The following is a 25,213-nucleotide window of genomic DNA, read 5'->3' on the forward strand; positions in this document are numbered from 1 at the left end:
CTTTATTTTTGGGGGCTCCAAAATCACTGCAGATGGTGATTGCAGCCATGAAATTAAAAGACGCTTACTGCCTGGAAGGAAAGTTATGACCAACCTAGATAGCATATTCAAAAGCAGAGACATTACTTTGCCAACAAAGGTCCGTCTAGTCAAGGCTATGGTTTTTCCTGTGGTCATGTATGGATGTGAGAGTTGGACTATAAAGAAAGCTGAGCACTGAAGAATTGATGCTTTTGAACTGTGGTGTTGGAGAATACTCTTGAGAGTCCCTTGGACTGCAAGGAGATCCAACCAGTCCATCCTAAAGGAGATCAGTCCTGGGTGTTCACTGGAAGGACTGATGCTGAAGCTGAAACTCCAACACTTTGGCCACCTGATGCGAAGAGCTGACTCATTGGAAGACCCTAATCCTGGGAAAGACTGAGGGCAGGAGAAGGGGATGATGGAGGATGAGATGGTTGGCAGGCATCATTAACTCAATGGACATGAGTTTGAGTAAACTCTGGGAGTTGGTGATGGACAGGGAGGCCTGGTGTGCTGCAGTTCATGGGGTCACAAAAAGTTGGACACGACTGAGCGACTGAACTGACTGACTTGTCAGGGATCAGGGGGCTTCCCAGGTGGCACTGAGTGGTAAAGAACCTGCCTGCCAATGCAGGAGATCTAAGAGACAAGGGTTCAATCCCTGGGTTGGGAAGATCCCCTGGAGGAGGAAATGGCAACCCACTCCAGTACTTTTGCCTGGAGAATCCCATGGACAGAGGAGCTTGGCGGGCTACCGTCCGTAGGGTTCCAAAGACACGACTGAGCGACTGAGCACAGCACAGCGTCAGGGAGCAGCCTGTGACATAGGATGTCTTATACCAACACAGCATCTCCTCTTCTATTACAGAACAGTAACATTTCTATTTTAACTGTTCTCTGTTTCATCAGTGACAAAAAATAAAACAAAGTAAGGTTCTGGCACAGAACACTGGCCACCTCTCCCAGAAGCCTGCAGCGCCTCTCAGGAGTCTCGGAGCTCAGCCTCCCACATGTGTCTCCAAGGGACGCCACCCAGAGTCTCGCAGTAGCTGGAAGCCTCAGGGACGGCTGGGGACTTCTGCAAGAGACTGTGGTTGCACGTGGCGGCTGCAGCTAAGCAAACACGCGTCCCTGCCAGCCCTTGACTTGGGCTGAGTCTGTTTTATCAGCTAACCTGTCTGTAACTCTCGAGGACTTTCTATACTAAGTAATTTCCAGCACGTGGTGTGTGTGTGCAGAGGAACACTCTATGCCATATTACAAGGCGGTGCACTGCCCTGCACTTCGTCTACAGGGCCTGTGAGGTCACCCAGGCCGTTTCTGTGAAATTGCACATCGTGGGGTGTGGTCCCACGAGATGGTCTGAGCAAGACACTTCCTTTAGAATTATTGTCGGGAGACAGTTTCCCTTGAGACCCTGTCAGGAGCCAGACGATCTGCCATGTTTGCTGCAAGGCCCTGGCACTTTGGGAATTCCCGAGTGTGATGCTGCATCAGGAAAACCATTAACCTCCTGGTGACCTATGTGTGGCTACCCATCACATCTTCTGACTCCTTGGTCCTGACCTTTTGCTCCCCATTTCTCTAAGGCAGTGGTTCTCAACCCTCCCCACACCCAGGGGACATGTGGGACCGTTTCAGCTGCTGGGGTGCTGCTGGTGTCTCATGGGAGAGATGAGGGCAGGGCTGCTAAGTGTCCTGCAAAGCACAGCACAGCCTGCTCCCACCCTAAGTGCCACCACCATCGGGTTGGGAACTGGCTCCGGCTCTGCTAATGTAATAGCTCTTCGGGAGCTTCTGAAACTGAAAACACACGCGAGGACCCTCGACTCCCAGAGCCCAGTGACAGGACGTGGAGGGTGAGAGGCATCATCCGTGGAGAGGTGCGCACTGTCACACGCTGTGACCTTGGGGTCTCACACAGTGACCAGTGACATGCATGCGCGTGCACACACACACACACACAGTGACCGCCAACACACACACACAGTGACCACCGATACGCACACACAGTGACCGGGGGATGATACAGCCAAACACACACACAGTGACCGCCGACACGCACACACAGTGACCACTGACAAGCACACACAGTGACCGGGGGATGATACACACACACACACACAGTGACGAGGGGATGATACAGACACGGGGACCTCAGGGACACGCATACACACACACACAAACACACACAGTGACCAGGGATGATACACACACACACACACACACACACACACACAGTGACTGGGGATGATACACACACACAGCGGCCAGGGGATGATACAGACACAGGGACCTCGGGGACACACACACATACACACACACACACAGTGACCAGGGCATGATATAAACACACAGGGACCTTGGGGACACACACACAGATACAGAGACAGACAGTGACTGCAGGATTACACACACACACACACACACACAGTGACCATGGTGCTGACATGCATGCATGCACATGCACACACACACAAACAAACACACAGACTGCAGGATGTCACACGTACACACACACACAGTGATTGTGGGACAATACACACACAGTGACCTCGGGATGACGCATACACACAGTGACCGGAGGACACACAGTGACTAGGCAGTGATATACACGGTGACCTCAGGATGACGCACACACACAGTGACCACAGTGACACACACACAGCAACCTCGGGGCTGACACGTACACACAGTGACCACGGGTTCACACACACACACAGCGACCTCGGGGCTGACACGCACACATAGTGACCGTGGGGTGACACATAAACACCCCGCGACCACGGGGACCCACCTTGAGGAGCCTGCAGGCTGTCATCCAGCACGTCCGGCTCTGCTCATCCTCGGCACAGAGCAAGCGCAGCTCCTTAGCCTCGTTCCTGACTCTGTTAGGCTAAAGGAGAAGGAAGACCTGTAAGTGTGACAGTGAGTCAGGACCACCCTTCCTCTCAGGGCAGACCTGAGCTCTACCCGCAGCACAACCCACCAGGTGGCAGAGACGGGAGCATGGGCAGGTGTGTGCGCCTGGGCATCACTCGTGGCTCTGTGGGGCACAGGCCGGGCCTGCTAGCTGGTTACTTAGTACCTGGCTGAGTGATCGGCCATCCTCCCATGGTGAGTGTTGCGGGAGACAAACAGGAAAGCAAACCAGCAAGGTGGTGGGGGTAGGGGAGCGTCAGCTCTTGCAGGGAATGTGGGTTCCTGGAAGGACAGCCACTCTTGGGTTTTGGAAGGAGGTGCCTTCCGTCACCCCCGAGGAAGAGGCAGCTGCGGGAAGGGCCTGCAGGGTAAGCTGAGGCAGGGAGGAGCCTCCAAGACTCAGGGCTGTGGAGGCCAAGGACAGATGTTGTGGAAAGGCCCAGAGAGCGAGACCAACGTGGCCGCAGAAGAGGCAGTGGAGAGCTGGCAGGTGCCTACCCAGGGGCAGGGGCCAGCTGTGACAGAAGAAAGCCAGCAGGCACAGGCTGGGCTGGGCCCTCTGAGCCCAGACCCGAGGGGCCCTGCGGGGTCAGACTAGCCCAGCTCCCTGCTTCGAGAACCTGGATGCAGGGGAGGGTTGAAGGACAGCCCTGCATGTGGCGGATACAGTGGGAGAGGCAGAGGCCACAGGGCTGTGGGCTGGCATGTGGGCCAGGGGAAAGGGGGACGGCTCCAGTCCCCCATGAGCTGCTCTCCACCAGCCGCCTGTGCACCACAGCCTTCAGGGGGTTTGAGGTTGGTTCTTACCACTTGTAACCAAAGAAGCTTCACTAAATCAAGCAGAAAAATGGTATTTTTGGATGGAATAGGCTCCCTGTGCCCTGTCTCCTCCTCCAGCTTAGAAGACAGCCCAGCTGGGGGACTATGGGCTCACTCACTGGCAACCTGATGTGGGCAGCGGGGCTGGGCAGTTCCCACACAGTGAGCACCTGGGAAGACCCAGGAAGATGGAGGTAGAAACCTCAGCAGAATGTCTCGTGCACAGTGGGTAATTCAGTAAATATCTACTATTATGGTGACTGACAACACAACCTCACTGAGTAGGAACGACTGTGTGTGTGTGCACATAACCATGCACACATATGTCTACATGTGCGCATGTGCTTGTTCACACAGGTGTGTGTGTGAGGATGTGCCCTCACACACCTGCACAGTGAGAAGCAGAGTTGTGGTCACCCCTAGTCTCCATAGCTCAGTGGTTAGAGCACTGGTCTTGTAAACCAGGGGTCGTGAGTTCGATCCCCGCTGGGGCCTCTCACTTGCTCCTCCGTTGGGCCTTCCCTGGTGGCTCAGATGGTAAAGCGTCTGCCTACAATGCGGGAGATCTGGGTTCGATCCCTGGGTTGGGAAGATCCCCTGGAGAAGGAAATGGCAACCCACTCCAGTATTCTTGCCTGGAAAATCCCAAGGACAGAGAAGATTGGTTGGCTACTGTCCATGGGGTTGCAAAGAGTCGGACACGACTGAGCGACTTCACTGTCACTATCGCTAGTCTAATGTCCTGGTTACTGGAAGCCCACACAGAAGGCATCAGCTTACTCAGCACCCTGGAGGCCACTCAGGTGACAGGCTGGGGGGCTCCCTAAACCACGGGGCCCATCACCCCTAAGCCATGGGGCATTGTGCATCAGGGCTTCTGCTTTTCCCTGAGCATCTGTGCTACTCAAGGACTGACACATTGAAAGCACACATGGAATATTTTTATACCAGTGCATAAATCCAATGTGAAACTGTTTGTTATTTTTAAAAAGCAACAACCAAGAAAGGAGGTCGCTGGTTTAATTTCAAAGTTCACCGTCTCGGGGTGGGCAGTACCTTTATGCAGAAGCCATAGTCTGTGGGGGCACTGTACTGCTTCCTGCCAGCAATCAGGGAGAAGATGCTGCTGTCCTCCAGGTCGGCCAGCAGCTGCAGGTGTCTGGGCTCCTGCAGAGAAGTGGTCAGGTTTATAGGAGGGAACTTCTCAGTACAGCCAAGAGCAAGTGTTTCCTGTCCTTGTCAGCAGAGGGCAGTCTACGCATGCTCTCAACACTTCTCCCCTTTGACAGTCTACAGGTTATAACCATGGTGTCACATAAGTGCCAAGTTAAAACCATATCCCCCAGCCAATTGGGATGCTGGGTGGTGCTAAAAACCCCACCTCCCAATATTCAGACAGATGGATACAATGTATCTGATATTCCGCCTTATAAGGTAATATTCAAAGTGGAAACCAGGACATTTGCAAACCATGGTCAAGGTTAGGAGCATACACTCAAATGTAAGACCCCCACCACCTTTGTTATGCTGAGTAATCAGTGGCCAACTGCTCACAAAATGTCCCATCCTGTGCCTTAACAGTCCATCCTGCATCTATTTCCTCCTCTAGGCGACAACTGACCTGGGCCTCAGCAGCAATGAGGAGGACGCATAAGCCACACATCAGAGCTGGGAAATGAGGAAGTAGACCTCCCTGTGACCAAGGAAAACCTGCAGCCTCAGAGGAATGGAGTGCAGCCACGCCCCTTCCATCCAGCTCACGCCCCCTTTCCCTGGTGGCCACGCCCTCCTCTCTGGTGGCCATGCTCCTTCCCTCCAGTTCATGCCCCCTTACCCTGGTGCCCATGCTGGTTCCCTCCAGCTCACACCCCCTTTCCCTGATGGCCACGCCGCTCCTCTCTGGTGGCCATGCCCCTTCCCTCCAGCTCATGCCCCCTTTCCCTGGTGGCCACGCCCTCCTCTCTGGTGGCCATGCCCCTTCCCTTCAGGTCACGCCCCCTCCCTCCAGCTCACGCCCCCTTTCCCTGGTGGCCACGCCCCTTCCCTTCAGCTTACGCCCCCTTTCCCTGGTGACCACGCCCTCCTCTCTGGTGGCCACGCCCCTTGTCTCCTGACTTCCCAGAGCCTGATGCTGGGCCAGCACCCTCCCTTGGCGTCCCCAGCTCCTCCCCTCTCTCTCCTGCAGGAACAGAAGAGACTGCAGCTCTTGAATGGTATAAGCACGGCCAAGGTCAGCTGGGTGTGCTCCTATGGTAGGTGTCCTCAGATGTTACAGGAAAATAGGTCAGAAATGCAAAGACACCAAAAGAGACCCCAGGAAGCCCAGCCCACAACACCCCAACTCTCTTCAGAAGCCTGCAGCCATTTTCAATCCCTCACCTCCTCTTCCCACTGGGGATACACACAAACTGAAATTTATTCCATAAAATATCTTCAATAACATATATTAGATTGGCATCAGGGTGACAACCATCTATTGAATATCCTTACGGTGATCCTAGACACCAACTTCCAAATTACAGACACTAAGTCAGCATCTTCCAAGGGACTCGGGCAGCCATGAAGCCCTGCTGCCAGCCCACAGAGGGAGCCCAGGCTGGCCCACTTGGTGGCAGGGGTGGAGACACACAGCCCCCAGGTCCCCAGGAACTCTGAGTTTAGCTGCTACACACTCAGCTTAATAAGTCACAAGCTGGGAGGAAGCCACGGTGCACATCTTTACTCGGAACCCTCCCAGCCTGGTGTGACTGGCAGTTGTGCCTTTAAAACTCACCTTCGAAGCTCCCTTTGTGGAGCAATAGAGGCCGGATCTCCGCAAACACACATACAGCTTCTTCCACGATTTCCTTCCCAGCTCCTTCACATGCAAAAACCCTTGAATCTCAGGACAACTACTGGAGTTTAAAAAATTCTGTTGAAGAGCAAATTTTAAAAGTCAGATAATACTGACGTGAAATTATGAGGACATACTATGAGCATCATTGACACTGGAACATTTTATGAATTGCCAAAATACTCTTTTTGTGTTAAACTGAGTGCTTTCAAATATTTTTCCTTTCAAAAGTCTTAAAATTCCCATCTAAATTGGTGGTGCCTAAAATATAATTCGTGTTTAAACACACGAGCAAATAGATCTTTTTAACACTGAAAAACAGAAGTCATAAATCTCCTAATAAGACCATATATTTAAGCATCCTGCCCTTTATTCTATTTTTCCTTAAAAATCCCAGCCTGATCCCCAGAGCTGGGGCAACAGAAGTGCCAGAAGCACTGATCAGGAGCACGTGGGCTGGGAGAAACCATCTGGCCGTCACTTTGACCACATGTCCCCTGGTGAAAGCTGTGTATCCTGTGTCTGTCCGTCTCCTGAAACAAACACCCTGGTGACAGCCCACTGTCCCCATTAACTGCGCCCACTGGCAGCACCTCTTTCTTTGGTAAAGAGGGCAGGAGCCAGGTCTGGGGTGACCCTTGTGGGTCCCCTCCACTGACTGAGACAGACATTTCTCCTCCTGCAGGTGGGACAGGCCAGCTGGGCAGGTCCTAGGGCCTCCAGGCAGTGCTTCTGGGGTCTCCAGAGATCACTGTACCCACTCACCAAGCACCAAGTCATCTCAAATCAGGCAACTAAGATGCAGGAAATCATTTGCCCCTCATTGTGCATAAACCAGGATAACTAAGTATTGACAACTCTAGCCCAGAGCAGACAGATGCTCTGGTGGGAGGGCCCAGGACAGAACAAGGAGGCTCTCAGCTTCCAGAGGCGGAAGAAATAAAGCAGGAAAGGGAGGACTCAGGGAAGAATTCTATAGGAACTACATTCTAGTACTTTCTCTTATATTTGGTGCCACCTAGAGAGTGCTGGTTGCGTTAGTGAATTGTTTATTCTCTCACTTAACACGCTATTAAGAGATACGTTTTTAGGGGTGCAGAGGAATATTCTGACCTCCTAGAAGAGCATGAGTCAGCAGTAAGTGTGGAGAGGTAGCTGGTGGCCCCCTCCATCGGTGGGGGAGGGAAAGGCCAGGTTTAACTTGGAACAGACTTTAGGAAGTGAGGAGACAATGAAGATAGGTATGTTGGTTTTTTTAGAGTATAAGAAGTAACTTTTTAGAGCAACCTAATCAGTTTTGGGGAGAAGGCAATTGCACCCCACTCCAGTACTGTTGCCCGGAAAATCCCATGGATGGAGAAGCCTAGTAGGCTGCAGTCCATGGGGTCGCACAGAGTCGGACACGACTGAAGCGACGCAGCAATAGCAACAGCAACAGCAATCAATTTTGGGGGCTTCCCAAGTGGTGCTAGTGATAAAGAACACAACTGCCAAAGCAGGAGACTTAAGAGATGCAAGTTCGATCCCTGGGTCAGGAAGATCCCCTGGAGGAGGGCATGGCAACCCACTCCAGTATTCTGCCTGGAGAATCTCATGAACAGAGGAGCCTAGTGGGCTACAGTCCACGGGGTCACAAACAGCTGGACAGGACTGAGCGACTTAGTATGCATGCATGGATCAGTTTTTACTATGGACAGACCCAATCCTTCTGTAGCGATTTCCAGGGCCTTGTGCTTGGAGATGGGGGGGGTGGTACTCGCAGGGAACATGGGAGCTACAGCTTCTCTACCCCACTCTCCTGCTCTGATGGCCTCTGTCAGTTTATCCTGTTTCTAAGTGCTTGTTTTGAGGGAGCCTGGCTGTGTGTGTGCTAAGTCACTTCAGTTGTGCCCAACTCTGCGACCTCATGGACTGTAGCCTGCCAGGCTCCTCTGCCCATGGGATTGTCCAGCAAGAATACTGGAGTGGGTTGCCAGGCCCTCCTCTAGGGGATCTTCCCCACCCAGGGATCGAACCTGAGTCTCTTATGTCTCCTGCATTGGCAGGTGGGTTCTTTACCAGTAGCGCCACCTGGGTGCCTGGCTACACACAGCTTTCCCAAGTAAACGTTTATTCCTGGATACTCTAAGTTCCAACAGAAGCCAAGGCTCATATTTGTGAGGATGAGCTCAACTGATCCAAGTTTCTACCAGGCCCCTGGGACAGCCCGAGAGCACCTGTGCAAAAACCCCAGCAGAAGCCTCTTCCTGCCCAGTACCTGCAGAAGCTGGGTGTGACTGCCGTTGGACTGCTGGCACCATGTAACCATCTGTTCTGGGAAGAAATTCTAGGATGTGGAAAAACAAAGACGATAAAGGTTAGCTTCCAAGTGGGGAAAACATACTTACAGATATGCCAGTACTAAAAACATCCCTATAGGCACGATTATGGACAATCTGTATTTAAAATGATGGTCCTTTTAATTTATCACACAGTGGAAACACGGACTTCAAAAAGCCTGCATCTTCTGTTAAATGCACAAGTTTGAAGTCTGTGATGCCCTCTCTGGCCCACGCCTCACAGTGCACCCGGGCAGAGGACTGCCCCACTCCCTAACTCAAAGACACAGGCGGGTGCACAAGACAAAGAACTCTTGACACCAGGACATGAGCATGGGGATGTGAAGAGCATGGGGATGTGAAGAGCATGGGGATGTGAAGAGCACAGGGATGTGAAGAAGCCTTTTCTGGTGCATTATCCAAAAGCAGTTAGCAAATCTCTTCTTTTCAATAAAAAAGCAGCTACATTATCACGACCAGAAGTAGGCACTGGGACTTCTCCCCCCAGCTACCGCTGCTGTGACTCAGGATTGGGGCTCACGCCATGGCAGGTATGAGGTTCCCCATCCTGACATCCCACAAGGCAAGGGCCCCAGCTCCCCAAAACAGAAAACTCCAAGAAACTAGCTCAATATACCCGGATGTTGATGTCTCTACTGCTTCTTCCCCAAATAATCCCAAAACAATATATGCTACTTGCTGAGAGTAATGAGTTTTTATTTTATTGAGTATTTGACCAAATTGCTCCAGTTGAACTAAGAACTTCCAAAGTAACTGAGGAAGCCCACCCCAGCTCTCTCTCTCCATTTAGAGACTGACCTCCTCACCCACTGTTACTTTTGGGAAAAGGAGATGGTTACTTTGGTCAGAACAAAGGCATTCAACTACGTATCAGAAAGACAGTGTTGAGCCAGTATTGCTGAGTTAACTAGCAACACTGATTCTCAAACCATCTGCCTCCCAGTACATCTCAGTCAGTTATTTTGTGATCAGCTACAATGAAACTCAAGTAGTTTATACTTGCAATATTTCCAGAGTTCCAAACCCCAAATCCAAAGGGATAAAACTCACCATGGGATTTTTGAAAAACTCATATTTTGCATAATTCTTCCTGAATAAAAATTTACTTTCACTTGCCATGGTGCTCTCCACCTGGACTACCAGCTCATGGTCTTCCAAGCAGCGCTCTGCAGGAGAAAGTATTGTTGGAGATGAGACAGGCAGAACCTTCCAGGCAGCCTTGCAAACAAATACAAAACCCGACTTTTCCATTCTTTAAGCATCCTGGCGAAGATGAGATTGAGAGCTAAACTAAATTGAAATCTCACTTTAATGCATTCAGTTCAGTCACTCAGTCATGTCCCACTCTTTGCGACCCCATGAATCACAGCACGCCAGGCCTCCCTGTCCATCACCATCTCCCGGAGTTCACTCAAACTCACGTCCATTGAGTTGGTGATGCCATCCAGCCATCTCATCCTCTGTCGTCCCCTTTTCCTCCTGCCCCCAATCCCTCCCAGCATCGTTATCAAGCGCTAAGAGGTCTTAGGACTCAGAGTATGAGGAACTCAGGTCAGTCTTTGCTTTTGCATACTTCTTTTCAATTTGGCATCAACAAAGCTTAAGGAGAGAGTCAATAAAGACTCTTCATAGGATTTCCCTAGTGGTCCAGCGGTTGAGACTTTACAATGCAGGGGATGTGGGTTCGATCCCTGGTCAGAGAACTAAGATCCCACATGTGGGGGGCAACTAAGACCCATATTCCACAACTAAGACCCAGCACAGCCAAATAAAAACTGTCTTTAAAAAGGACTCTTTGTAAATGGTTTTGCCTTTAAATTAAGAAATGTCAACTCTTGAAAAGAACAGGGAGTCTAACAACTGGGAAAACACCCAAAGACAGAGCGGGGGAGCTCTGAGCATGGAGGATGCACAGGTGGGAGGATAGAGGGAAGCAGGCAGGGTATGGCTTTGATTGTATGAAACTCAGCCGCCCGGGGTGAACACGGGGCAGGGGAGCGACCAGCAGGCAACCTGTCCCCGTACCTGGCTGAGCGCCAGAGCCCATGCTAACCACACGCATCCTGGAGCTGCTCTCACAGCTGGACTGGGTTGTTGGGAAGGACACGTACACTGCACAGCCCTTGTGCAAGCATGCACACACACACTCCTCAGCACAGGACTTGGCTTTGTCACCAACCTGGGGTAGGCTCTCCCTCATAGCCTGAACACTCTGGTTCCATGGGGAGCACAAGAAACCACTCTGCTCTATGGTTGGCACCTACCATGTGTCCACACGCAGCCTGCTGACGGGGTGGCGGGGAACTAACCTCATTCCCTAATGCGATAAATGACCAGAGGGAACCCAGGGCAGCTTCTAGTGTGAACCGAGGCCAAAATGGTAGAGAAGTAGCTACTATGAAATTGACCCAAAAGGGCCGTGTCAGCCTTTCCCAGCCCTCACCTCCTTTTACATTGCCAGCCGGGAAGCCCCAGAAACTTTCATCTTCAAGGAAGGATGAAGTGGAGGGTGACAGCATTCCGAGTCAAAGGCATCTCAGAACGTGGGAGAATTCCTGTCCATGAAGGACATGGTCACCAGGGCACTGGTCTGAGCTGGCTATGATGGCATGCAGAGCACACTCAGTCTTGGTGTGATACCAGGGCAGGATTCCCTGATAGAGACATACTCAAAGCCTGAATTTCCTCCCCCTGATGGACAGAAAGCTCGGGCACCTCAGTATGGGCCAGACCAGGCACTGCCAGTGACCCACCGACAGGCCCCAGATGTGAGGGGAACTGGCCAGCAATTCAGGAACCACACGCACTGCCTGCGGTCTCCCCAGGACAGAAGAGAAGAACCAGGGGCAGCCGGAGTATGCTTAAAACAGCTCCATCTGCCACCAAGACAGGGGTCAGCAAATAGAATAAAATAAAAATAGCCACCACCACCAACAAAATAGGAATTAGCACATGTCTTCCATTTAAAACAAACTCATGACTTTCCTGAATATTTTAATTCAGAGAAAAATATTTCTGTAGTTATGGGGGGAAAACAACTACAACCCAATAGCCTATTGATGGTTGGTTTATAGAATTAAGATTTATTTACCAGATAAAATATGGAGAAGGAAATGGCAACTCACTCTAGTGTTCTTGCCTGGAGAATTTCATGGACAGAGGAGTCCATGGGGTTGCAAAGAGCTGGACATGACTGAGTGACTAACACACACACATAACAGGTAGAATAAGGAAAAATAAAAGAGCAGGCAGCAATGACCTGGTCCTCCGGACAGGAGCTGCCAGCTGCGTGGGGCACCCAGACGCCACGTCCCAGGTGGGCTCCTCTCCTCCCGGCCCAGCAGCCCTGGGAGAGCCACCGCAACAGCATAAGCAGACTGTCAAGGGTCCTAGCAGCAGATGCTTCTCTGCCCAGGGTCACTCTGCTGACTCCACCCGGCCCAGACAGAGAAACAACCTAACTGTCCACGGACAGAGGATGGACAAAGAAGATGCGGCACACATATACAGTGGAAGAGCACTGAGCCGTAAAATGAAGTAATGCCCCTTGCAGAAGCACGGATGGACCCAAGATTGCCATATCGAGGGGAGTAAGTCAGGAAGAGAAGGACAAACACCATACGCTGTCACTTCTACGTGGAGTCTAAAATACGACACCAATGAACAAGTCTACGAAACAGAGACAGACTCCCAGACACAGAGAGCAGACCTGTGGTTGCCAGGGGGAGGGGCTGGGGGAGGGAAGGACTGGGAGGTTGGAATTAGCAGATGCAAACTGTTACATGCAGGATGGGTGAACAAGGTCCTACCATACACCACAGGCCTGCGACAAACCAGAATGGAAAACAATACAAAAAAATATATATGTGTGTGTAGAAGTGAGTCACTTTGCTGTACAGCACAAATTAATACAATACTGTAAATCAACTAAACTTCAATTAAAAAAAAAAAAAGCCTATTTTACTTATGTGGCCATGCAGTGGACACAGGACTCCTCTGCAGAAACCCGGACAGCCCCAGCGGGTGGGGTGGGGCTGGCAGACCCAGTGCCGAGCCCACAGCACTAGGAGGTGTCAGCATCCCCCTTTGCTGACCCCCGCAGCCCCTCAGTACCAGCACAGCCCACATGGCACAGATCAGAGCACTGAACAGTTGCCCAGGGCGTTGCCTGGCTATGCGGAACTGTGAGAAGCAAAACATCCCCCCAGAAGACATCCTGCTGCCTAGATCTGCCCAACAAGCAGCTTCCTACTAGGTGTATCCTTTAGTGGGGAAAGTGTGTCATTTGGTGCCGTGAGATGTAACAGACACAGCGATAGAGACGAGGATCAGCCTGCAAAGGCACCTGTGAGCACCAGGCCGAGGGTGGGCAGCTGCTTCTCCCACGACCGCTGTCTGCATGTGCAGATGTCGGGGTCTGGATGCGCTGGGCCCTCCAAAGGGCGGCTGCTGTACCCTTCTCATTTGACCAGGAACAAACCCAAATCAGGAAACAGGGGACACAGTCACCTAAGACCACTGACCACTCAGGGCTCTGCCCCAGCTTTTAAGCCAAAGTGCCACAGGACCAGCACTGTAGGAGCCGACAGCAGCACCGGAGGGGCGTCGTACCTGGCTGTGGCAACAAGTCCAGGTCAGGGGGAGGGTAGGGAGGGCCCCACCAGCCAGAGATGCCGCCCACTCACGCTGGCAGCTGCCCCTGTCCCTGTGCCTCTGTGAGCACGATGCTGTGCTGAGGGTACCCTCAGAGGCTGGAGACCCCGCACATATGCATGGTCTCTGACTAATGGAAAGGAAGTAACTGTCCCACATCTCCTAAATCATCACTCGTTTCTGAACGTGAAGAAGCTTAGTGCTGTTAAGGTTATCATAGCTTAGCTGCAAAGACTGGAACAGTAATTGTGGTTGGAAATCCTCAAATTCTGAGGCTACACATTGACTCAACCACTTGCCTGAGGGATCTGCATGCATCATCTCCCTTTGGCCTGAGCCACCAGCCTTGTACATATGCAGGTTCTAAGAGCATTCCCAACACACACTTGACAAGAGTGTGACCTTTTGCAGGGAGAGTCAGTGACCGGGGAGATGGGGCTGGAGGCTCTGCCCTGAGAATGGTTGGGGGAGAGGCGGCAGATGCATGTGCTGGGGGTCCTGGGAACACCAGGAGAGAACACCCCATGCAAGGGGAGTTATGCCGAAACACCCAGGCTGCTCTGAAAGGTGCTCCCGCAACCCTGCCCCGTGGAAAGCTTGAAACAGGCTGCCGGACCTTCCTCTTCCCACTACTGGGCGTCTGACCATTAAACACTGGTGCATAAATGGAAAGAACAGGACTTTCACCTAAAGAACAACAGATCAGAAAGAAAACGATAGGCTTCGATCACACAGAGAAGAACAGGCAGGGCAGACACAGGCACGGGAATGGATAAGCTCTTTGCGGACAGTGGGAGGTTTCCCCTGATGCTGCCGGACTTGGTGTGTCTAAGCCTGCAGAACCATCTACAGAACCTAGGCATTAGGACCATGGGCCTGCTCACTGCTCACGAAAAAGGAACCAGTGGGAGAAAGTGAGAAGGAACCTTCTGAGGGGACTTGTTGTGTCTGTAATTCAGCTCACTGACTTCTTTTTGTCAAACAGGATCCAAATATTCTTTGTCATTTTTATGATTTTACTTGCTCCTCTCCTTCTTTGTTCCCCCTTTTTACTTGGTTATAATGAACTGTTGTTCCCTAAAGGGGAGTATGTCAATCCATCTGTGAATCAGACAAAGAATAAAGAATGAAACTTATGAGTATCACATCCCTGAGACTACTGTGTATGTGCATTTCATTTCTTATTCCCTCAGAATAAATTTTCTTCATGTGATGAATCATGTCCCAAGTTTTAACATACATCATGTCTCTACCATATGATGTTATAGAAACCAGGTGCTACGAAAAGAAATACTTGAATAAAAATTTCTCAAGCAGTCCTTGTGTGTGACAATGTTCTTGTATCTGCATCCACTGCATATATTCTCTGTGTACAGTGACAGTCACGTATTAGAATGTCTGCTGAAGATGCTTTCATAGTTCCTTGTCAATTAAAAGCAGCCAGACTCTTGAATAGTCTTTCAATGACACTCATTTTTTTTGGATCTAATTATGCAGATACAGATGGTGACTGCAGCCATGAAATTAAAAGACGCTTACTCCTTGGAAGGAAAGTTATGACCAACCTAGACAGCATATTCAAAAGCAGAGACATTACTTTACCAACAAAGGTTCGTCTAGTCAAGGCTATGGTTTTTCCTGTGGTCATGTATGAATGTGAGAGTTGGACTGTGAAGAAGGCTGAGTGCCAAAGAATTGATGGTTTTGAACTGTGGTATTGGAGAAGACTCTTGAGAGTCCCTTGGACTGCAAGGAGATCCAACCAGTCCATTCTGAAGGAGATCAGCCCTGGGATTTCTTTGGAAGGAATGATGCTAAAGCTGAAACTCCAGTACTTTGGCCACCTCATGCAAAGAGTTGACTCATTGGAAAAGACTCTGATGCTGGGAGGGATTGGGGGCAGGAGGAGAAGGGGACAACAGAGGATGAGATGGCTGGATGGCATCACTGACTCGATGGACGTGAGTCTCAGTGAACTCCGGGAGTTGGTGATGGACAGGGAGGCCTGGCGTGCTGCGATTCATGAGGTCGCAAAGAGTGGGACACGACTGAGCGACTGATCTGATCTGATCTGATGCAGATACATCTTTAAAATGAATTCTCTATGCATGTCTGTACACATGTATATGGATATATATGCACGTGTGTATATGCATATGTATAGATGTCCACATGTACATGTGTGTGCACGTGTGCGCACATACAAACTAGGGCTCCGACACTATCTAGTTTCCAAATTGCTTGTGTGTCAGCAGATGCCTTGGGTGGCCCTATCAGATCACTAGGGCCCACTCACTGATGTCTCCCACCGGAGCTTCCCGTCAGTTGCTCTGCTGAGCACCGCTGAATGTACCCAGTAGAAGGTTGCTGGGGACAAAGGAAAAAGCCTCAGATGACACACAAGTGCACTGCACATCCGTAGCGACAGGAACGAAGTCAGAAGTTCTTAGTGCTTACTTTAAACCACACACCATCTGTCTGACAGCACAGGGGAGCCAGAACACGTGACCTCAAGCGATGCCAACTCAAATGTACCTCGTATTACGTAGGCTTAGATTGTATAACATGAGTTGCACAAATGCCAGTTAGTGAAAGGAATATTCCAGACCTAGGTTTAATTTCAATTTATTAATTGTTCTAAAAGGTTATAAGAAAGACTTTCAACTATGGGAAGAAGTTTGCAAGCTGTGCAGTTTTTCTCTCCTTCAAGACATGGAAAGAAAATACAGCTGACTTACATACAGAAAATTCTGGTTTTAAATACTTGCCAATGATTTTAGAAGCACCATACAGTATCCAGCAAAAAATTAAATGAAAGTTTGAAAAGCTTCTTTACCTGAAATAAGCCACCAAACAAACCCCAAATTTTAGTAAGTTCTGTAAACAGTACACATTTCAAAATAATCTCTTGTGGGAAACTCAAACTTAGATGACATTGCCCCCTTGACTCCTGGGGGCCTCCCTGTGCCTTCCTGCAGGCTGCCACCACAGTTCCCTGACCCTGTCTGGTGAGGGAACGGCTCTGCAAAGTGATGCCAGAATCTTCCAGGGCACCTCTGGCTGACTCCCCAGAGCACAGGTGTGCAGCAAGCCCTGGGCCTCTCACAGCCAGTCCTCCTGCTGAACCAGAGGGACCCTCCTTCCTACTGTGTCCGATCCCTTGAGAATTACTGCTCCAAACATCCAAGAGCGAGATTCTGGAAGCACCCGAGGGGAGAGGGCCGCGAGCGAGGAAGGGGAGAGTTTAGAAGAGAAGAAGCAGGAACACGGAAGCCACCTGCTCCACTGGCAGGGACACTGCAGTGACAGTCTGGCATCTGCTGGTGGTGGCCTTCACCTGACAGCACCCTGAGTACCCACTGCTGCTCCCCACCCGGAGCTGCCCCCACCCAGACCTTTTCCCTACCCGGAGCTGCCCCTGCCCAGAACTGCCCCCACCCAGACCTGTTCCCTACCCAGACATGCTCCCCCTCCTGGAGATGCCCCTGCCCAGACTGGCTCCCCACTCAGAGCTGCTGCCTCTCCTGGAGCTGCCCCCACCTAGAGCTGCCCCCTCCTGGAGCTGCCCCTCTCCTGGAGCTGCTCCCCCACCTGGAGCTGACCCCCACCCAGAGCTGCCCCAACCCAGACCTGCTCCCCACCTAATCCTAGGTGTGGGTGATGCTCCACCAGCGCCCAGCTGTTGTCGTCCACACAGTGACTTCTGTAAACCAGCAGCTGGCACAGGTCCCTGGCTGTCATGTCTGCCAGAATCTCCACCACTTTGCTTGTCCCGTCTTCACTGAAGACTTTAACATCCTGCAACACAAGAAGGTGACACTTGCAGATGAACAACTTCGGGTCTTCAGAAAGAAACACCGATACAGCACACAACGGGAAAATTATAGATGACAGCGCTCCAACATGTATTACTGGTTTCCCAAGCAGCAGGTGACCGCAGGCTGCACCCATCAACACTCCCCTCTCATCCCCCTGCGGATGCACAGGGCACACAGGATTCCAACACAGGCTCTGAAAACACCCAGGAGACCTCGGGGACGTATGGCCAAACCAGTGTACGAGCTGCTTTTCCATGATCTGTCTCGGGAAGTCACAGATTTCCTTTTAAGTGCTGCTGGTGGTCTTGGGGTTGGACAGTTTACAGCTGAACTGACTGTGAAAGCAACAGATGCCCCGCAGGAATTCCTAACTCTGGGTGACTCCAGCTGTTCTCCCTTTCAAGGGTCCCCAGTGCAGCAGGCAGCACCCACTGCCTCCTCCTGTCATTCCCTACCCGCCTCATGCTCACTGTAGCTCAGGAAGAAGATGAGAAAAGGAATATGAACACGCCGAAATTCAAACGACTGAAAAGGGCAGTCCTCAAACTCTTCGGCCCCTCCCCCTACAAAATTCCAAGCCAGCTTCGTTTTCCCAGCACTGTTCAAAGCCATGACCTTTGAGCAGCTCCCAGACAGGGGGATGGCCAAGCAGAAATCCAGAGGATCAAACATTTTCTCTGCCCCAGCTGCAAAATCAATAGGGGTGTAGCATTGAGAGGAAACACGAGACGCTCAGTAAAATCTTACCTCCACAGCATGGAAAAAGCAGTCAGAGGAACAAGAGGGCATTTTAAATCGAGACTGTGTCTTGAAGGGGAGTTTGTCCCCAGCCTCTCCCACCGTCCCTGGCAGGCAGGACCCCCACTCCGGGCGCTGACCCACCGACAGAGGCCCGGTGGGCAGGCTGTCTCTGGGCGGCAGGGCAGCTGCTACAAGGCTGCCTTCGGCTCAGTCCTCAAGCCACGCGGGGCAGACCAATCAGGGCCCTACCTGGGCCTGATGCAATCGCTCCCCTACTCGGTGCTCCTGCCCGAGCTGGAGGCGATGACAACAGGACAACAACACGAGGCTCAGACCAGTGCTCCAGCAAAACGCCCGCTCACTCCTCCCCACGGTCCTGACGCCCAGGCAGGACGCTTGGCCCGAGCATGTGTGTTCTCTGAACTCAGGCCTGGCTGCCAAATCTCTCAGCAACCTTGAGCCCGGCAAGGCATGCTATCACTTGCAAGTCTGGAGCTGGAGCTTTCTGTGGCCCCAGTGTCAGCTGGTCCTGAGGAGCTGGCTCCACGTCCTCCGTCCCCGCTCCAAGTCCTTTTTCTCGAGTTTTGATTAAATGCAGACTTGGAACATTTCTCTCCACTGCGAGGAGTCTCGCAGGATACGGTGAGTTGCTGAGATGAAGTCCACAGGGAGGGTGTGTTCCCCTGAGGACCGTCCACAGCAGACTTAGAGTCTCAGAGCCAGAGGGCAGGCAGGACCACCTCGGGGACTGAGCTGTCAGTGGGGCAGGGTCACTGTTCCCACCACCTCTCCACCAGCCCTCCAACCTGGGGGGGGGATCAGGACCCAGGAGCCTGCTTATAACTCACATTCATCTTAAACGAAACCCACTCCACGTCTTTTCTGGAATTGACGTTTCACTGAACGACAGTTCTACTTCTCCAAAACCAATTAAATATTCAAATACAGATAACATGACTGAGTTTATGAAAACAAAATGGAATTTTAACAAAGAAAACATGTCTCTGGTGTATAGGTAAAAACTTTGTAAGAACAAATACATTAATACAAAAGAAAAACAAACCTAGAAAAAGAATTCATACAACTGATATATATGCTAAATATAAGTACATGTATAATCATAAATATGTAAATCATAAATATATAAATCTTCCACAGCAGTGCATACATACAAATACCCAAATCAGCATGTTCCTAATTCTCCTTCTTTCCTAAGTTTCTAAGTGAACGTATCTGTGATTACAACGAATAATATCTTCCCTAGGAAATTTAAATTAGGCTGAAGTGTGTTTCCTGTCTCTCTCCAAGTCTTTTCCTGCCCAAATCAGCTATAGCAGCAGCTTTTAAATCTTCTTTTCAGTCCTACTGCACTTTCCTTTAAACTCTTTCTTCACTTCCCTTTGCTCCAAGACCATGCTCCCAGAGGTCTAAATATAGACCTAGTATTAAAATCTAAGATGTGCTTTGTCATGTGGCCACGTCCCCAGCTTTCAGATCCCCAGAGCCAGGGACCTGCTGGGGGTGGGGCAGGTGGGCTGCAGCCTGTGACACAGACAGACATGAGGGTCACAGGCTGCCAGGACAGGACCTCAGATCCCGTACTGTCAGCTCCGCCCCTGACACCGCGCCATCCAGTTATTGCTCCAAAGTCACCAGGGCCTGCTGACCAGATTAAACAGGCCCCAAGGCAGAAAGCCAAGGAAGCCACCAAACACACTCACAGTCTCACCCAGGGAGCCTGACAAGCTCGGGAGGAGAGTGTAACCAACACAGATACACAAAGGAAGGTGCTGTTGGAACTGCCAGCCTCTAAAGCCAGCAGCTCCAGAAGGGGCGTCTTGCCCTGTGCCCACCACCCCTGCAGTCAGCAACTGGGCAGGGCTGGGCTCATTCTGGAAACAAGAGAGGGTCTTCCATCTCAGCCTTTGGTGCAGCAGGCCTGGGCTGAGGGATGCTGGGGAGCAGGCTAAGCTCCCAAGTGAGATGCTCATGGTCCTGCGAGGGCGGGATGCAGGAGCTTCTTCTCTGTCGGCCTGCCAAGGCCTCCGCTCCACTAACTCACAGTTCAGCCAGGATGAGATCGACCCCGAGGGCACACAGGGCTTCAGGGTAAACCTGTTTGGGGAACACACGGATCTGGGTCCTGCGAGGTGGTTGGGGGGACAGGACTCGGAGCAAAGACCAGCAGCGCCAGTCTGGCCCGGTCACTCCCTGGCTCTGTGACCCCAGTGATGGAAGAGGAAGCATCATTCATGACCCTCCTGGTTGAGGCAGGGGTTCTGGGGAGAATCAGACCCACTGCAATCTGGCCTCATCAGCAACTAGCCATGGGGACTTGGCTGGACCCGGCCTCTCTGTGCCTGTAAAGAGGGGATCTGGCAGCAGCCTCACGGGGTCAGCCTGGCTGGGGCTAATGGGAGCCTCTTCCGAAAAGCTCCTGGCCTCCTTTGCCCACCCCCGGGGTGCCCTCAGATGCCCTGAAAGCTGGGGACAAGGCAAGAGCTCGCTGAAGGCCTGAGACACAGGTGAGGGGTGGGGGACTAGACTCAGACAGCCATGACCGACTCTGGTTTGCAATTAAGACAGCAGACCTCATGATCGCTGAGATTCAGTGGGAACAATTCACTCGGAAAAGCCAACTGCTGAATTTTCCGTTTTTGCACTGCAAAGGAAATTAAGTAGCTAATTGCTTTTAAAGACAAAACTACCATTTATTACAGAATAACCTATATGGGAAAAGAATCTGAGAAAAGACTAGATATGAAAATGAAAGTGTTAGTTGCTCGGTCATGTTTGACTCCCTGTGACCCCATGGACTGTAGCCCGCCAGGCTCCTCTGTCCATGGAATTCTCCAGGCAAGAATAAAGAATACTGGAGTGGGTTGCCATTTCCTTCTCCAGGAGATCTTTTCAACCCAGGGATCAAACCCAGGTCTCCCACATTGCAGGCAGATTCTTTACCACCTAAGCCACCAGGGAAGCCTAGAATAGATCTATGTGTATGTATTAACTGAATCCCTGTGTTGTACACTTGCAACGAACACAACACCGTAAATCAACTATATTCTAGTATATAAACTATCTAAAGTAGAACAATTTTTTAAATACTAAAAAACTAAAAAAAGAGCAAATCATGTTCAACATAACACCTCCTTATATACTTAGAAAATATGAGAACGTATGCCATCTGCTTGGCAGAATTCTGGTTCTGAAATTTGTAATAAATTCCTGGACTGCATTGCTTTCTTGCTGTATAAATGACAAAAATAAATAAACTTTGAATTAAAAAAATAATATTAGGGAGGGATAATTACGTCAACAGCTTGAGACTCCTCCATCTCAGGGTTAATAGGGGGAGGAAGGTTCTACCATACGCAGTCCTCTGACTGGCTTGGTGCTGCAGCCCGTTCTAAAAGCCCTGATGTGGTAACAGAGGTTCCATCTTTCCTGCAGCTCTGCTGACACCTTTGCTGCATCCACTGTACAGAGAGGGGAGCAAGAGCTTGGATCTGTGCAAACTTGCAGGAAGGAGTTTAAGAAGAGCTGGGGTTGAAGATACATCACGTCCACGGCCCTCAACAGGCAGACAGACAGTGGGCACCTCCCTCCTGCCACCCTTACTTCTGCTTCGGGGACCAGACATTTCCTGCTGGGGCCTTGCAGGTCGGAGTCTTGTCCAAATCCTGCAGACTCTTGACACTGGCAGAGACCAACCCCTGAAAACAGCAAACGGAGGCCTCTCAGCGCTTTGTCCCAGGGTCGGCCGAGGTGCCGGGCATCCCTGGGGGGGTCGGTGGCCTCTCAGTGCTGTGGCTGAGTCGAGGACATAGCCTGTCCTCGGCACAGGACCCAGAGAGCCTGCTGGGTCTGAGCTGAGCGCTTGTCTCAGTTCTTTATCATCCAACTTTCTTCTCAGTTCAAAAGCTCTCTGGTTCCTGCTTAAATACATTTTCAAAGTGAGGATGTACGCTGGGCTTCTCATTAACTCCTGAAGCCTGCTGTAAATCCTGTGGGTAAACCCTTAGGGAGAAGCCAGGCTGTATCCAAGGGCCACCAGGGGGCATCCAGGCGGGAAGATCAATATTGAAAGGGAGGCCACACTAGAAGATGCTCAGCACCGCTACTGATTACAGAGATGTGAATCAAAACCACAGTGAGGGAGCACCTCACATGGGTCAGAAAGTCTAAGACAACTAACAAAGGAGAGGACATGGAGAGAAGAGAGCCCTGCTGTGCTGTGGGTGGGTCTGTGAGCTGGCACGGCCGCTGTGGAGAACAGAATGGACGTTCCTAAAAACAGCTAAGGAGAAGAGCTGCCATGTGATCCTGCAATCCCACCCCGGGCGTGTATTCAGAGAAGATGAAAACTCTAATTTGAAAGGACACGTGCACCCCAGTGTTCACAGCAGTACTATTCACAAGAAACAACCTAAGTATCCGTCGTCAGAGAAGCGGATAGAGAAGATGTGGTACATATACAATGGAATTCTACGCAGCCACGAAAAAGTGAAATAATGCCATTGTGGCAACGTGGATGGACCTAGAGACTGCTGAGTGAAGCAGGGCAGGAAAGAGAAATACCATACGATGTAACTTATATGTGGAATCTCAAAAAATGATGCAAGTGAACTCGTCTACACAACAGAAACAGACTCACAGACACAGAAAACTTTTGGTTACCGAAGGTGAAAGGGAGGGGTGGATTCATTAGAAGTTTGGGGGTAAGAGATACAGAGCACTACATACAAAACATGAACAGCAAGGTCCTACCGTGCAGCTGCTGCTGCTGCTGCTGTCGTGTCAGTCGTGTCCGACTCTGTGCGACCCCATAGACGGCAGCCCACCAGGCTTCCCCATCCCTGGGATTCTCCAGGCAAGAACACTGGAGTGGGTTGCCATTTCCTTCTCCAATGCATGAAAGCGAAAAGTGAAAGTGAAGTCGCTCAGTCGTGTCCGACTCTAGAGACCCCATGGACTGCAGCCTACCAGGTTCCTCCGTCCATGGGATTTTCCAGGCAAAAGTACTGGAGTGGGGTGCCACTGCCTTCTCCGACCATGCAGCTCAGGGGGGCTATATCCAGTGTCTCGTAATAAACTACGATGGAAAAGATCTGAACAAGGAGATACATATACACGTGCTTTCCGTGTGCTAAGTTGCTTCAGTCATTTCCATCTCTTGCCCACCCTCTGGACTGCAGCCTGCCAGGCTCCTCTGTCCATGGGATTCTCCAGGCAAGATGAATCAGTTTGTTGTATAGATGAAACCAACATATTGTGAACTAACTATATTTCAATTAAAAAAAAATCAAAAGGGAGGGAAGACTGGGTGATAGGGTTGGGAGGTGCGGAGGGAGGAAATCCTGGTGTGGCCGGGCTTCTGAGGAGGGAAAACAGCAAAGCCGGTGGTGCCTGGGCAGTGGCGGTACACTCCTAAGCACTGCAGAGGCCACAGCGGGGCCCCACGCGAACTCCCTCCAAGGTCAGCATCCCTCTCTCCCAACCAGACACAGGGTGCAAGCCCCAAGACGGGAGGACCACTCTCCCAGAGGGAGGAGACGGGTCCACTGGAGCCCAGGTCTGAAGCAGGGCCTCTGCTGACTGCCTTTCTCTCTGTCTGCAAGAGGCTTCTCGGGAGCTACACGAGGCTGTTGACCCCGGGGGCCCTCAGAGCCCCCACGTGGGGCAGGCCTAGCAAATGTGGACGAAATTAGATGTATTTCAGATTAGGGCAGGGCCAGGGCTGGGCTGAGTTTGTTTTAGTGAAAAGAATGTAATTCCACTGACTTCTGTTTTCAGTTCTGTTCTAAACTGATGTTCTTTTGAGCCACAAGGAATGACAACTGAAGCTGCTACGGACGATCACATGGGCCCACCATACGCTGCAACATCATTAGCATCATTCTGTTCAACAACGCGGACCCAAAGGGACTTTTAAAAAAAACAAGGGTCTGTATTATAATCTATTGATTTCAAGGTTTCAGAGACAATTAAAAATATTGTAAGTCCTCACAATCCTTTCTAAAGGAGTTAAAGTTCTAAATCAACTCACAAAGTAGTTCCCGGAAGTCAAGCACAGATCTGGAGCCCCCCAGGGACACCCTCGTTGCCTGGTGCTCGTGGGCAAGATTCAGGGCGCAAGGCTGTCTGCTGGCACCTCCAAGTCACTACCTGGCAGGATCAGTTTTGACTGGCTCACCTATATTTCTTTTCAAGTTTCCTAGGATAGATACATACAGCCTATTACTTTGAGAAAAGCAACTTGTACAGAGTGGTATCTTACAGGAAATAAAAATAACAGCTGTTTTAAAAACATCCCAGGGACTTTCCGGTGGTCCAGTGGTTAAGACTTTGCCTTCCAGTGAAGGGCGTGTGGGTTTGATCCCTGGTCGGGGATTTAAGATCTCACAAGCCTTAAAGGCAAAAAATCAAAACATAAACAACAGAAGCAATATTATAACAAATTCAATAAACCGTCAAAAATGGTTCACCCCTGCCCCTCTTCCCCCGCAAATCCTATTCTCTTTTGTTAAGGTATAGAGGAACCGAGGTCCCACTTCCATGGAGCTCAGAGAAGATTCTCAGCCCTTCTCTGGGCATCAGAGTCCTTGCATGCACAGGGCTGCTCTGGGGGCCCACCTGGCCCCCCACTAGCAGGGTCCTGAGCTGTCCTGGGAGTGTCTGTTCACATCTCTTTCTCTGCAGAGTGCTTGGGGCCTGGCCCGGCTTGCTGCTCTGACTGCCTGTTCACCCAGGGAGGCACTACCCCCTGCCTGCCATACTGCCTCCCTTCTTCCTGGGCCCCAGAGCACAGCTGAGGCTTCCACTCCACCGCAGCGACCTGCTGTGACTCTGCAGCCCTGAGCTAAGCCATTCTCAACTACAAGGCTCCCCTCCCCGCAAGCTTCCAGGACTAGGCACCATGGCTGGGCTCCGGGTCATGCAGGGTGTGTGCGAGTCTCTGCCGAGAGGTGCCCCGTCCTGCCTGCCCGCCTGTGGCCCTGAGACCTGTGGAGGATGGCTGCTTTACAACGTAAAGGAGAGGACCTCATTCAGGCACAGGCGAC

General features: G+C 51.1%; 1 protein-coding gene and 1 non-coding gene across 2 annotated transcripts in view; one reads left to right on the top strand and one right to left on the bottom strand.

The window, feature by feature from the left end:
* The window catches only part of GRB10 (growth factor receptor-bound protein 10), a 226,299-nt gene that overhangs the window by 26,685 nt on the left and 174,401 nt on the right, over window positions 1–25,213 (bottom strand). Inside the window, exons 7-12 of the mRNA XM_010831055.1 lie at window positions 17,232–17,388; window positions 9,988–10,103; window positions 8,856–8,924; window positions 6,539–6,676; window positions 4,822–4,932; window positions 2,822–2,920 (exon numbers count right to left, since the gene is read on the bottom strand). Coding sequence (XP_010829357.1) covers window positions 2,822–2,920; window positions 4,822–4,932; window positions 6,539–6,676; window positions 8,856–8,924; window positions 9,988–10,103; window positions 17,232–17,388 — 690 coding nt within the window. The remainder of the gene's footprint in view (window positions 1–2,821; window positions 2,921–4,821; window positions 4,933–6,538; window positions 6,677–8,855; window positions 8,925–9,987; window positions 10,104–17,231; window positions 17,389–25,213) is intronic.
* TRNAT-UGU lies at window positions 4,188–4,260 on the top strand. Its single transcript has one exon. It is a non-coding gene; the product is annotated as a tRNA-Thr (tRNA).

The sequence above is a fragment of the Bison bison genome, unplaced genomic scaffold (assembly GCF_000754665.1).
Source record: "Bison bison bison isolate TAMUID 2011002044 unplaced genomic scaffold, Bison_UMD1.0 scf7180017864522, whole genome shotgun sequence".
In the NCBI taxonomy this organism is placed as follows: domain Eukaryota; kingdom Metazoa; phylum Chordata; class Mammalia; order Artiodactyla; family Bovidae; genus Bison; species Bison bison.